This window comes from Lissotriton vulgaris, chromosome 10 (assembly GCF_964263255.1).
Source record: "Lissotriton vulgaris chromosome 10, aLisVul1.2, whole genome shotgun sequence".
Classification (NCBI taxonomy): Eukaryota; Metazoa; Chordata; class Amphibia; order Caudata; family Salamandridae; genus Lissotriton; species Lissotriton vulgaris.
In genome coordinates this window covers 135,267,880-135,282,570 of record NC_141698.1, presented here as the reverse complement: position 1 = coordinate 135,282,570, position 14,691 = coordinate 135,267,880, and the positions used below count along the sequence as shown (strand labels likewise).

The 14,691-nt window shown below is 37.0% G+C and overlaps 1 protein-coding gene across 1 annotated transcript in view; it reads left to right on the top strand.

The window, feature by feature from the left end:
* The window catches only part of GRAP (GRB2 related adaptor protein), a 423,512-nt gene that overhangs the window by 342,623 nt on the left and 66,198 nt on the right, over nucleotides 1-14,691 (top strand). The window contains exon 4 of the mRNA XM_086940717.1: nucleotides 14,223-14,391. Coding sequence (XP_086796843.1) covers nucleotides 14,223-14,391 — 169 coding nt within the window. The remainder of the gene's footprint in view (nucleotides 1-14,222; nucleotides 14,392-14,691) is intronic.

Sequence of the window (14,691 nt, the reverse complement as noted above, 5' to 3'; positions counted from 1 at the left end):
TCTAAAAATGTGAGTGATGCATGTGTGTGTGTGTGTGTTTGTGTGTGTGTGTATATACCTATTATATATAGATAGCTAGATATGTATATATACAGACAGACAGACAGACAGACAGATAGATAGATAGATAGATAGATAGATAGATAGATAGATAGATAGATAGATAGATAGATAGATAGATAGATAGATAGATAGATAGATAGATAGATAGATAGATAGATAGATAGATAGATAGATAGATAGATAGATAGATAGTGTTGGAAGGTGGAGCATTATGTGATGATGCTGGTTAGGCTTTACCAAGCAATTCTCTCACAGACCCCAAAGATGATACTTAGATGCACAATAATAAATCTGTAGCTCATTCCTGGTAGAGTAGCAAAGAGCAGTCAGGCTTTACTATACAAACATTTTTAAAGCATTTCAGAGCATCAACATGGATGATAACACGACTCAATAGAAATCTGACACCAATGTATAAAAATAGAGTGTATTTTTTTTGCATTTGTGTAGACACCTAAATGAACAATATAGCATGAATATAACCAAAGTTTTGGATTTTAGAAGAAAACACAAATTACAGCTATTCAATACTACAGAACTTTTGCATTGCGGTCAATGGTAAAAAGTAGTAGGGACAATTGGTCACTTGCAGGTCGAGTTGCGTGGAACCCAATGACATTCTCAAACAATTGAAAAGTCTGTTCTGCAAGGTACCATCAAATAAATGCTAGCAGAAAAAATCTGATTTTGAAAAATATTCTTCATCTTGAAATGCAAGGTAAGCAAGCTAAATCACTTGGCCAGCTTCACTAATTGGATATTCATTCAATTTCTAAAAAAAAATTATGATATAAAACATGTTTTCCACTGTTCTAAATTTGGAACATTTGGGCTATTTGCACTCTCAGAATTCTTATCCTGACTTCTTATTTATTAGGTGACATTACACACTCTCTCCCTACTGCATTATGTCACTAAACTGAGAAGTCTTCACATAATACTTGCATGAATCAATTTCCCTTTGCAACATTGATAGGATCTTGGGATTTTCTGATTACCAGAGACGACTAGATAATGTAGAAGAGATTCTGAAACACAGAAGAATCAAACTAAAAATAAATGAAATTTCTTGATATTGACTACTTTAACATAGAAACACAAGATGTGACCTTTAATATTGAGACAAATGTGTGCAATATTTAGAAGTTAAAACACAAGAAAGTCCCTAGTTGTCAGGAAGTACCCTCTGTCAAAGCCCCTTGTTCCCAAAGGACCTAGCGTGGCTGCAGCACAATTATTGTGTTACACCTGGTCCTGTCATTCGACCTAGACCCAAATCACTATATGAGAAACAGTTTTAACTACTCGAGGTCAGCTAAACATCATAAACTAAAAATAAAACAGATATAATTCGTGTGGCATTCAAAAAAGGGTTCTAACTGTAATTGGGTAAATTAAAAACAATCATTTATTAAAATTTCATTACAGTACATCACAAATTGCATCATTGTACACAAACATTACGATAAAAACCAAAAAGTCGACGCAGCGTTTCGGTGTCTTGACCAGTGTGTCACACCTTCTTCAGGACAGGTTTTTAAAATCACTAAAAAGAGAATGCCACAATTATACACAGTTTATAACAAGACCTCGAGCTATGCCTATACATGTTGTTCTCATGATTTAAAATACATTACACATTTAATTAAAAAACAAGTCATTACACATTTAATTAAAAAACAAGTCATAACGGCACCAGCTTTCCTATACTCATTCATTACAGTTGTACATAAATTAACTCTAGATTTACACATACAGGGAATAATTTTCTTAAACATTATGCCATTCCCTTTCGGATTTAACTTGGTATCCAAAGATCTTTTGTTTTCTTGTTTACATGACTAATTTCAACACATCACACATTTGTATTTAGATTGCTGTTATTTGTGAGGTCTTTCTAGTCTTTTCTCGAATGTTATCTTGGACAAGTAAGTGCTTTTCATAAATCCTAGGATTGTTAGTGCATACTCCAAAGTTATACTCCAAAGTTATACATACCTTGGAAATCAAGTGGGACAGATTTCTAATATAATGTCTTGTTTTACCCTCTATTTCTCAATCTCATAGGGGTGTGTTCTCCATATCATAAAAGGATTTGTCACCTACAGAAATACAGATGGCATCATCTATCATGTTACTCCCCTTTCTTTTACAACAAATGCTTTTATTCATCTGTTTAATATTGCTTGCTGTAATACCTTAATCCAGAAATACATATGTTGAATAGGTTTGCTGCACCAGGGATGACCACCGTTCTGATAGGTTATATATATTTCTACTGCAAATAGACAGAAATACACACAGTTTAGCCAAATTGTAAGAAGGTTATGGTCTTCTATTAATGGTTAAAAAACGACAATTAGATGGTCTTGAGGGTTTCATACCTTTCGTTATAGAGTTTGAGGTCACCTCATGGGGTCTAGAGGAGTTTCAATTACTTCCTTCTATGTTTTGATAATCGCCTTGTAAACTTCTTATTTTCCTTCTTTTAGGATTAGATTATCTAGTTGGATAAAGAAGGAGAAAACCCGGGATATGGTTGTAAAAAAACCTGCTATTAGAGTTATAATTTTCTTATTAGTATTATTGTGGAAATTCCTTAAGTTTTAAATCGTAAACCTTGTCTTATGGCTTGCAGATTCCTTCTAGGCATAATATATTATATTTCGCTATTGCGCGTTATTTTATGCATAGTACCCACTTTATTCATATTAACTGATAACGCCGTTTTTTTAGGGGGTATTACACTCACAGCCCTTGGTTTGTTTCCACAGTTATACCCATTGGTAGCCGAATCCCAGTTTTCCTATAGCTAGCCTTAGAGGGATTGGTCACATAACCCACCAAAGACTAGAACTCAAAATTCAAAATCCGCCGGCAGCCGTCAATACTCTGCCTTTTATTAGCTAGCGCTTTTGTCAAAATAGCGGAGACTCGTTCGGAGCTTCCCGGCTTACCTGTTTGGTCATAAGCGGCCTCCCTGTCATTTCTCTCTGGTGCAGCATCGGCGGTAACAACCGGCGATGTCTGCGCTTTGTTTTTATCTACCCAATCCGGGTTAAAGGTGACGGTGGTTCCGATCACGTGGTCCGCACTGAACGTGTCGGCCATTTTGTGATGGGCAGGATGTATACATATGTATTCAAAGGGGAAACCCAAAACATATATCTGTTTTTAATCTTCTACTGGCGTATGACGATTTTAAGCCAGTAAAGATTATAGCATAATGGTGCCATTATTTTTATGGTGTTGGTCACGTTGTGCGCACTAAACGTATCAGCCATTTTAGATTGGGCAAAATATGTAGGTCCACTTTCGTATAGTAATAGTCTCTTACTGGATGTTATTAGATGATATTATATTAGTGCGGTCTGATTCAAAGCCATTGAGAATTAAAACCTAGTAGCGCTATTATATTTATATTATCAGTCACGTGGTCCGCACAAAACGTGTCGGCCATTTTGAATTGGGAAAACTATGTCCCATTTTGGTTAAGAAGCAGTATCTTGCTAGATATTAATTTACCTATGCTTTCCAGTTACGGAACACAGCATATGGCTATTGGTGATATTATTTATTTTTGAGCGCAAATCGTATAAGAGCCAATATAAATTCTTAAACTATAAAATAGCTCAATTATAACGTTTGTGTAGGTTCGATCATAGGCTAATCAAAATTATAAAATCTATCTATAGGGATAGCTTGATTATTTAGGAAGATGTATGGTAGACTTATGTTTTTGGTATTTAAGGAAAAAATAGATGACCTAAGTCGTCTATGAGGCAACCTGGCATGTTATCAGCCATCCTAATCACTTACGTTATGGTTTCCCTATACGTGTACTTACAAATTCTCTATCTCTGGGTTATTTGCTGAAGGCATTGTGTTGTCATGGTGAGAGTTAGATGACCTAAGTCGTCTATGAGGCAACCTGGCATGTTATCAGCCATCCTAATCACTTACGTTATGGTTTCCCTATACGTGTATTTACAAATTCTCTATCTCTGGGTTATTTGCTGAAGGCATTGTGTTGTCATGGTGAGAGTTGGTAATTATTAGGTTTAGCTGTTATTACATCATCTGGACTTGCCTAAATAATTCTCTCCCAGTCTTCCTTGCTATTTAATCCATTTCGTACTGAATTAAACTTGGACATGTAAAATTGTTCTCTTTTTTTGCGTTTTGTATCTATGTCACCTCCTCTCATATTCATTTTCACGGTTTCTAAGACACACCAATTTAGATCATGTTGGTTGTGTTTTGCCGTGATCCAATGCTCCACTAATGGTGCCGTGATTTTCTGCGTTCTAATCGCTGATCTGTGCTCATTTAATCTTACCCTTATCTCTCTTGATGTTTCACCTATGTATATAGAGTTACAGGGGCATTTTATCAGGTAAATTAAGTTTTTTGATCTGCAGTTGAAGAATTCATGGGCTTTGTGTGTCTTCTCCCCTATCTTGATTTCTGCACCTTTAAGAATGCCCTTGCAATTCCCGCAGCCACTACATGGAAAAGTACCCTTGGGCAATGGGTTCCTGTCTATTGTGGATTGGGTTTGATGATTTATTTCTCTATAGGTTTTTACAAGACTGTTTCTTATGGTTTTGTTACGTCTGTATGAAAACATGGGTTTAGGTAGAGTTGTGTCCGTTTGTTTTTCCACCAAGTGCCAGTTGCGATTTATTATGTTTTTAATTTTATTATTGAGGCAACTATGGTTTGTGACAAACGTGAGCGGAATTGTTTGTTCTTCTCTGTCTTTAGTTTTAAAAAATTCATCTCGATTATAATATTTTGCTCTTTTATAGGAGTGTCTGATTAGTTTTCTGGGGTACCCCCTTTCTACAAATTTTTCGGTAAGAATTTTGGCGTGTTTGTCAAAGTCCGAGTTTTTTGTACAATTTCTCCTTAGCCTGAGGAACTGGCCATACGGTATATTATTTTTCTGGCAAGGGGGATGGTAGCTATTGAAGTGCAGCATTGTATTTCTGTCCGTGGGCTTAGTAAAAAGTTCAACCACCAGTTTTCTTGTCTCACACTTTATTATTACATCAAGGAATTCACATCTGGTGTTACTTATACAGTGAGTGAACCTAAGATTATTGTCCCCTAAATTGAGCCAAAGAATAAATTCCATAAGGGTTTCTCTGTGCCCTGTCCAGATGAAAAAAACGTCATCTATATAACGTGTCCAATTAGAGATATTTTCAAAAAATGGCGCAGAGGGATTGAATATATGTTTTTCTTCAAATTTGGATACGTAAAGACAAGCCAGGCTGGGGGCACAAGTAGCCCCCATACTGGTACCCTTGGTTTGTTTGAATAGGGATTCCTCAAATAAAAATATGTTATTTTTTAGGATGATCGTAATACACTCAATAATAAAGGTTGAGTGTGGACTAAGATCAGCATCTTCTGTTTGTAGGAACTCCGACACTGTACTAATTGTGTCGTCCTGTGGAATGTTAGAGTATAAAGCCTCAATGTCTAGTGAGACCAGAAATTGATTTTCAGGGTTAAAGTCAAGATTTTCGATCTTCTCAATCATTGAGGTTGTGTCTTTTACATAGGCCTGTTGCCTCTTCACTATCGGTTGTAAGAAAATATCCGTGTATTTGCTGAGTGGTTCTGTTAAAGAATTGAGGCTAGAGACAATAGGTCTCATAGGTGGATCTTTTATGTTTTTATGCACCTTCGGTAATCCATATAGTGCTGGTATGGTAGGGCAGGTGTTATTCAAAAACCCATACTCGTCCTGGCAAATGATGCCGTCTTCCTTTGCCCATTGTAGTAAATTCGTGACTTTTTTGGTCACTGAACTCAATTCCTCTCTATTTGAAGGGCAGTAGTTTTCTCTATTATTTAGGAGTAAATACATGCGGGCATTGTAATCTGTTGTATCCATGATCACAATGCCGCCACCTTTATCCGCTGGCTTTATTGTGATGGATGTGTCTTCTTCTAAGATTTTTAAAGACTGTTTTTCTAGTTTGGTGAAGTTGTTATCTACCCAGATTTTTTTATCTAGGAGGTCTTCAATGCTTTTTTCTACGCATCTTTCAAAAGTTTCTATATCTTTTTTAACCATATTGGAATGTGGAGTCCATTTTGACCTAGCTTTAAGTCCTGATTTATTTTCACATATTATCCTTTCTTTACCATTAAAGTAGGCATTTAGCCGTACTTTTCTAAAAAAACTTTGAAGGTCCCTTTCCAGGCTGTATCTATCAACAGGGCTAGCTATGGCATATCCTAAACCCTTCTCCAGGATCTTTTTGTCAGTGTCTGAGATATTTTTGGAGGATAGGTTTATAATGGGAGCCTTCTTGTTGTTTTCATTTAATCCCAATTTTTCTAGACTTAAAGCTAGGTCAAAATGGACTCCACATTCCAATATGGTTAAAAAAGATATAGAAACTTTTGAAAGATGCGTAGAAAAAAGCATTGAAGACCTCCTAGATAAAAAAATCTGGGTAGATAACAACTTCACCAAACTAGAAAAACAGTCTTTAAAAATCTTAGAAGAAGACACATCCATCACAATAAAGCCAGCGGATAAAGGTGGCGGCATTGTGATCATGGATACAACAGATTACAATGCCCGCATGTATTTACTCCTAAATAATAGAGAAAACTACTGCCCTTCAAATAGAGAGGAATTGAGTTCAGTGACCAAAAAAGTCACGAATTTACTACAATGGGCAAAGGAAGACGGCATCATTTGCCAGGACGAGTATGGGTTTTTGAATAACACCTGCCCTACCATACCAGCACTATATGGATTACCGAAGGTGCATAAAAACATAAAAGATCCACCTATGAGACCTATTGTCTCTAGCCTCAATTCTTTAACAGAACCACTCAGCAAATACACGGATATTTTCTTACAACCGATAGTGAAGAGGCAACAGGCCTATGTAAAAGACACAACCTCAATGATTGAGAAGATCGAAAATCTTGACTTTAACCCTGAAAATCAATTTCTGGTCTCACTAGACATTGAGGCTTTATACTCTAACATTCCACAGGACGACACAATTAGTACAGTGTCGGAGTTCCTACAAACAGAAGATGCTGATCTTAGTCCACACTCAACCTTTATTATTGAGTGTATTACGATCATCCTAAAAAATAACATATTTTTATTTGAGGAATCCCTATTCAAACAAACCAAGGGTACCAGTATGGGGGCTACTTGTGCCCCCAGCCTGGCTTGTCTTTACGTATCCAAATTTGAAGAAAAACATATATTCAATCCCTCTGCGCCATTTTTTGAAAATATCTCTAATTGGACACGTTATATAGATGACGTTTTTTTCATCTGGACAGGGCACAGAGAAACCCTTATGGAATTTATTCTTTGGCTCAATTTAGGGGACAATAATCTTAGGTTCACTCACTGTATAAGTAACACCAGATGTGAATTCCTTGATGTAATAATAAAGTGTGAGACAAGAAAACTGGTGGTTGAACTTTTTACTAAGCCCACGGACAGAAATACAATGCTGCACTTCAATAGCTACCATCCCCCTTGCCAGAAAAATAATATACCGTATGGCCAGTTCCTCAGGCTAAGGAGAAATTGTACAAAAAACTCGGACTTTGACAAACACGCCAAAATTCTTACCGAAAAATTTGTAGAAAGGGGGTACCCCAGAAAACTAATCAGACACTCCTATAAAAGAGCAAAATATTATAATCGAGATGAATTTTTTAAAACTAAAGACAGAGAAGAACAAACAATTCCGCTCACGTTTGTCACAAACCATAGTTGCCTCAATAATAAAATTAAAAACATAATAAATCGCAACTGGCACTTGGTGGAAAAACAAACGGACACAACTCTACCTAAACCCATGTTTTCATACAGACGTAACAAAACCATAAGAAACAGTCTTGTAAAAACCTATAGAGAAATAAATCATCAAACCCAATCCACAATAGACAGGAACCCATTGCCCAAGGGTACTTTTCCATGTAGTGGCTGCGGGAATTGCAAGGGCATTCTTAAAGGTGCAGAAATCAAGATAGGGGAGAAGACACACAAAGCCCATGAATTCTTCAACTGCAGATCAAAAAACTTAATTTACCTGATAAAATGCCCCTGTAACTCTATATACATAGGTGAAACATCAAGAGAGATAAGGGTAAGATTAAATGAGCACAGATCAGCGATTAGAACGCAGAAAATCACGGCACCATTAGTGGAGCATTGGATCACGGCAAAACACAACCAACATGATCTAAATTGGTGTGTTTTAGAAACCGTGAAAATGAATATGAGAGGAGGTGACATAGATACAAAACGCAAAAAAAGAGAACAATTTTACATGTCCAAGTTTAATTCAGTACGAAATGGATTAAATAGCAAGGAAGACTGGGAGAGAATTATTTAGGCAAGTCCAGATGATGTAATAACAGCTAAACCTAATAATTACCAACTCTCACCATGACAACACAATGCCTTCAGCAAATAACCCAGAGATAGAGAATTTGTAAATACACGTATAGGGAAACCATAACGTAAGTGATTAGGATGGCTGATAACATGCCAGGTTGCCTCATAGACGACTTAGGTCATCTAACTCTCACCATGACAACACAATGCCTTCAGCAAATAACCCAGAGATAGAGAATTTGTAAGTACACGTATAGGGAAACCATAACGTAAGTGATTAGGATGGCTGATAACATGCCAGGTTGCCTCATAGACGACTTAGGTCATCTATTTTTTCCTTAAATACCAAAAACATAAGTCTACCATACATCTTCCTAAATAATCAAGCTATCCCTATAGATAGATTTTATAATTTTGATTAGCCTATGATCGAACCTACACAAACGTTATAATTGAGCTATTTTATAGTTTAAGAATTTATATTGGCTCTTATACGATTTGCGCTCAAAAATAAATAATATCACCAATAGCCATATGCTGTGTTCCGTAACTGGAAAGCATAGGTAAATTAATATCTAGCAAGATACTGCTTCTTAACCAAAATGGGACATAGTTTTCCCAATTCAAAATGGCCGACACGTTTTGTGCGGACCACGTGACTGATAATATAAATATAATAGCGCTACTAGGTTTTAATTCTCAATGGCTTTGAATCAGACCGCACTAATATAATATCATCTAATAACATCCAGTAAGAGACTATTACTATACGAAAGTGGACCTACATATTTTGCCCAATCTAAAATGGCTGATACGTTTAGTGCGCACAACGTGACCAACACCATAAAAATAATGGCACCATTATGCTATAATCTTTACTGGCTTAAAATCGTCATACGCCAGTAGAAGATTAAAAACAGATATATGTTTTGGGTTTCCCCTTTGAATACATATGTATACATCCTGCCCATCACAAAATGGCCGACACGTTCAGTGCGGACCACGTGATCGGAACCACCGTCACCTTTAACCCGGATTGGGTAGATAAAAACAAAGCGCAGACATCGCCGGTTGTTACCGCCGATGCTGCACCAGAGAGAAATGACAGGGAGGCCGCTTATGACCAAACAGGTAAGCCGGGAAGCTCCGAACGAGTCTCCGCTATTTTGACAAAAGCGCTAGCTAATAAAAGGCAGAGTATTGACGGCTGCCGGCGGATTTTGAATTTTGAGTTCTAGTCTTTGGTGGGTTATGTGACCAATCCCTCTAAGGCTAGCTATAGGAAAACTGGGATTCGGCTACCAATGGGTATAACTGTGGAAACAAACCAAGGGCTGTGAGTGTAATACCCCCTAAAAAAACGGCGTTATCAGTTAATATGAATAAAGTGGGTACTATGCATAAAATAACGCGCAATAGCGAAATATAATATATTATGCCTAGAAGGAATCTGCAAGCCATAAGACAAGGTTTACGATTTAAAACTTAAGGAATTTCCACAATAATACTAATAAGAAAATTATAACTCTAATAGCAGGTTTTTTTACAACCATATCCCGGGTTTTCTCCTTCTTTATCCAACTAGATAATCTAATCCTAAAAGAAGGAAAATAAGAAGTTTACAAGGCGATTATCAAAACATAGAAGGAAGTAATTGAAACTCCTCTAGACCCCATGAGGTGACCTCAAACTCTATAACGAAAGGTATGAAACCCTCAAGACCATCTAATTGTCGTTTTTTAACCATTAATAGAAGACCATAACCTTCTTACAATTTGGCTAAACTGTGTGTATTTCTGTCTATTTGCAGTAGAAATATATATAACCTATCAGAACGGTGGTCATCCCTGGTGCAGCAAACCTATTCAACATATGTATTTCTGGATTAAGGTATTACAGCAAGCAATATTAAACAGATGAATAAAAGCATTTGTTGTAAAAGAAAGGGGAGTAACATGATAGATGATGCCATCTGTATTTCTGTAGGTGACAAATCCTTTTATGATATGGAGAACACACCCCTATGAGATTGAGAAATAGAGGGTAAAACAAGACATTATATTAGAAATCTGTCCCACTTGATTTCCAAGGTATGTATAACTTTGGAGTATAACTTTGGAGTATGCACTAACAATCCTAGGATTTATGAAAAGCACTTACTTGTCCAAGATAACATTCGAGAAAAGACTAGAAAGACCTCACAAATAACAGCAATCTAAATACAAATGTGTGATGTGTTGAAATTAGTCATGTAAACAAGAAAACAAAAGATCTTTGGATACCAAGTTAAATCCGAAAGGGAATGGCATAATGTTTAAGAAAATTATTCCCTGTATGTGTAAATCTAGAGTTAATTTATGTACAACTGTAATGAATGAGTATAGGAAAGCTGGTGCCGTTATGACTTGTTTTTTAATTAAATGTGTAATGACTTGTTTTTTAATTAAATGTGTAATGTATTTTAAATCATGAGAACAACATGTATAGGCATAGCTCGAGGTCTTGTTATAAACTGTGTATAATTGTGGCATTCTCTTTTTAGTGATTTTAAAAACCTGTCCTGAAGAAGGTGTGACACACTGGTCAAGACACCGAAACGCTGCGTCGACTTTTTGGTTTTTATCGTAATGTTTGTGTACAATGATGCAATTTGTGATGTACTGTAATGAAATTTTAATAAATGATTGTTTTTAATTTACCCAATTACAGTTAGAACCCTTTTTTGAATGCCACACGAATTATATCTGTTTTATTTTTAGTTTATGATGTTTAGCTGACCTCGAGTAGTTAAAACTGTTTCTCATATAGTGATTTGGGTCTAGGTCGAATGACAGGACCAGGTGTAACACAATAATTGTGCTGCAGCCACGCTAGGTCCTTTGGGAACAAGGGGCTTTGACAGAGGGTACTTCCTGACAACTAGGGACTTTCTTGTGTTTTAACTTCACTCCACCCTGTCCCATATTGACATATAGGGGATCTCCCTCTTTTTTCTTGTGCAATATTTAGAACACACAAGGATTTTTATAATGTTGCATAGTTTTCACATTTTGCTATTCCTAAATTCAGGCTTGAAATTTACAATGCTTGTTAATATCTAAATTAGCTTTTGTGGTATGCCTTTAATAGCAGTGTTTAATGATGTGTGTAAACCACATTAACTATTTATTATATTACATTAAATTGAGTACATTAGAGCACCTATGTGCAAGATTCCTGCATGCAGTCATATAAGGGTGTAGTGTTAGTAATTGTGAGTAACTATAATATGTCTCTGAGGGCCAGTTAGCAAGTGGCCAGTAAATTCTAATGGACCTGGAAATGAGTGTTGCAATAGGAATTTATGTATTTCACAGTGAAATTACGTTCTCTGAAAACAGTCAAAATCTCTGTGGGAAATTCGAAGGGAAGAATGCGGAAAGAGGCCTGGAACACACCGATTTTAACATTATTCCTAAAAAAACTTTTAATTCCTATAATTTATCTAATCCCAGAATTACCGGGACCCTCATAAATGTTAACTCTGGAACGGGGAAATAAGAGGTATTTTTGAAGTCAACTTGTAATCTAGATGTGAGTAGGGTAAAGTGACTCCTATTGTGAGCCACTAAGCATTCCAGTTTGTTTATTAAGTATTGATGTTTTAGAGTTTTAAAAATCCATTTTATTTGCTTGTCTGAGTTCATATAACTATGCCCACCAGTCGCCCTTTGCATGCATTCTTCCCTTCTTCTTCCCTCATAGGGGAATTCATACTCCTGAATTTGAAAGACAATAGTGCATTACCAAAATTGCCCATTTGGGCATCATAGTTTAATGTCAAGGCCCATGGGGGGGGGGGGGGATAAAAGCCGCTATGGAAGATATTTAACGCCCAAAAAAAGGTCAGTGAGAAAGCAAGTCTAAAACTATCCACTTGGATTAAGAGTGTCATTTCACCAAAACATGTTTTTTTGAAAATCGTTTAAAAATATTACAATTATTGAACAATTTCCAAATATATTGGCTAAAAGGACGTTCTGAGGAGGAGCTCATTGAGGTTTTCAATCCCTTTGTATCTGCAGTTCAGAGCATTATTTCTCAGCAGCAGAACATTTTGTATGAGCTCATAACAAAAGTGTGCTTCGCCCTCGGTGCTGCACTCAATGGTGGTTGAACTAGAAATCTCTCAGCGCACCTATATCTGAAGGAAGTGAACTGTACTCGAGCCAATAGGGCTTTTCCTGGAGTTCAACTTCTGCCCAGTTCAACAGCTGTTATGGGGAAGGCTGAGTATTATGGTTCCACTTGACCACAGAAAGTGAACCAGGTGAACCAGGAAGGGGTCTGATTCTAATGACCATGACATGAAGTCCAGTACATTCTTTATAGACCCGTTCAGTTGTCATTTGGATTCTGCATTATCAGAAATTCTCTTCCAATGCCACATGGCATTTTGATCACACAGTATTAGACTTTTAGCACAAATCCCTCTCCTGATGAATGTCAGGTTTTATTTTTGGGGCTTCTGGAACCTTTAGCAAAATAGTGCAAACCAAACGCTCCAAAATGCCAACTTTTAAGATTATCTGTTCAAATGGGTGCTGAACTTTATCTTAGAGGATCTGTTTGTGGTATTATAAATGCACTGCATCTGTTGTATGAACCATCAAAACTAGTTTGGACTGAAATGAGGTTGAGACATCGAAGACGACATTTCAGGTGAGTTAAACCACAGTTGCAAGATTGCTTCCTGTAGAAATATGTTTTGCTCTTGTTAGACATTTAGAATTGATCCAAATATGGGCTTTACCTAGGAAACCAAGACAATGTTAACATCAGTATGAGACCTGATGCCACACTTCGATGACAAAAAAGTTAGGGGCATATTATCAACAACTAGCGATATTTATCGCTAAATAAGCTCAGCAAAATTTTTTTGATCGCCGCGCATCGCCGGATTTTATCTCAGAAATAACATGCTATTAGCAACGTTTATCTCCAAAGCGATAAAATATCCGGCGATAGCGGCGAAATGCCTGAATATCGCTGGAAATCCAGCGATATTCAGGCATTATCGCTAATAGGGACTTAGCCTGAATATCCACCTCCCATTGGATATACAGGCTGAGAACTGGTCTGAGCAGGCGTTAGTTTTCAGCGATATTCGCGTTTAGCGCTAATTTTTTTGTCGCTACGCCTGCGTTGATAATAGGCGATAGCGATGTTAGCGACTGCTTTCAGTCGCTAACAGGTTTGGTACGCCCACTTTGCATGTCATTAGCGATAAATATCGCTGACTTTCAAAGCGGGCCCCAAACCGCTCGCTACCACCTAAAAGCTGTCGCTAACTGATGTTAGTGACAGCTTTCTAATAGGGCTATGAAATTATCGCTGCTTTGCGGCCGAAAACGTCCGCAAAAGTGGCGATAACTTCATTTCACCTGCCTTGGTAATATGCCCCTTAGTTTGCTGGGGCACAGCTCAAGGAGCTCCACAGCAACATTGGAGGAAGAGAAAATGAGAGCACTGCCTGTTCTATAATAATTAGATCCAGTTTCTTCGTTTCCCCTGATGCACACTTTGCTAAACAGGCTTGTTGAATCAATTAAAGCAACTTAAAATGAGAAGCCTTAAGATCTCCATCATGCTTAACTCCTTGTAAACTGAAAAAACAAAACATGGAAGTAAGCCTCCTTATATAATTCTTTATTAGTCAACTTGGTCTAAGAAAGTTTGAAGTCATTATATTAATCTATGCTCCTTCTTGTCCCCACAGCTATGGAGAACATGTGCAACATTTCAAAGTCCTCCGTGAACGAAGTGGTAAATATTTTTTGTGGGAGGAGAAGTTCAACTCTTTGAATGAGCTGGTGGATTTCTACCGGACAACAACTATCGCCAAGAAGCAGCAGATATTTCTCAGGGATGAGGCTCACAAAGCTGAGGTACTGTCAAATTTCTCAGATATGATTTGAGTATGAATAGACAGAAATGAGAGAATCCTCAGACAGATGACTGACCTGAATGAAATTACCGCAGTATGTTTGTAAGAATCAGTTTCCCATCATTGCCATGCGAAATATCATTGTAGTTTGATCTTGGTCTTTGACCATGGCTCCTTGCAGACATGGTCCAAGTATTAGTTAAAATGATCAAAATGTAATAGCTACTGATAGACTGTGATGAATCTGGTACACAATTTTGTAATATAAATGATTTAAAAACATGACTTTTGTGCGATCCAT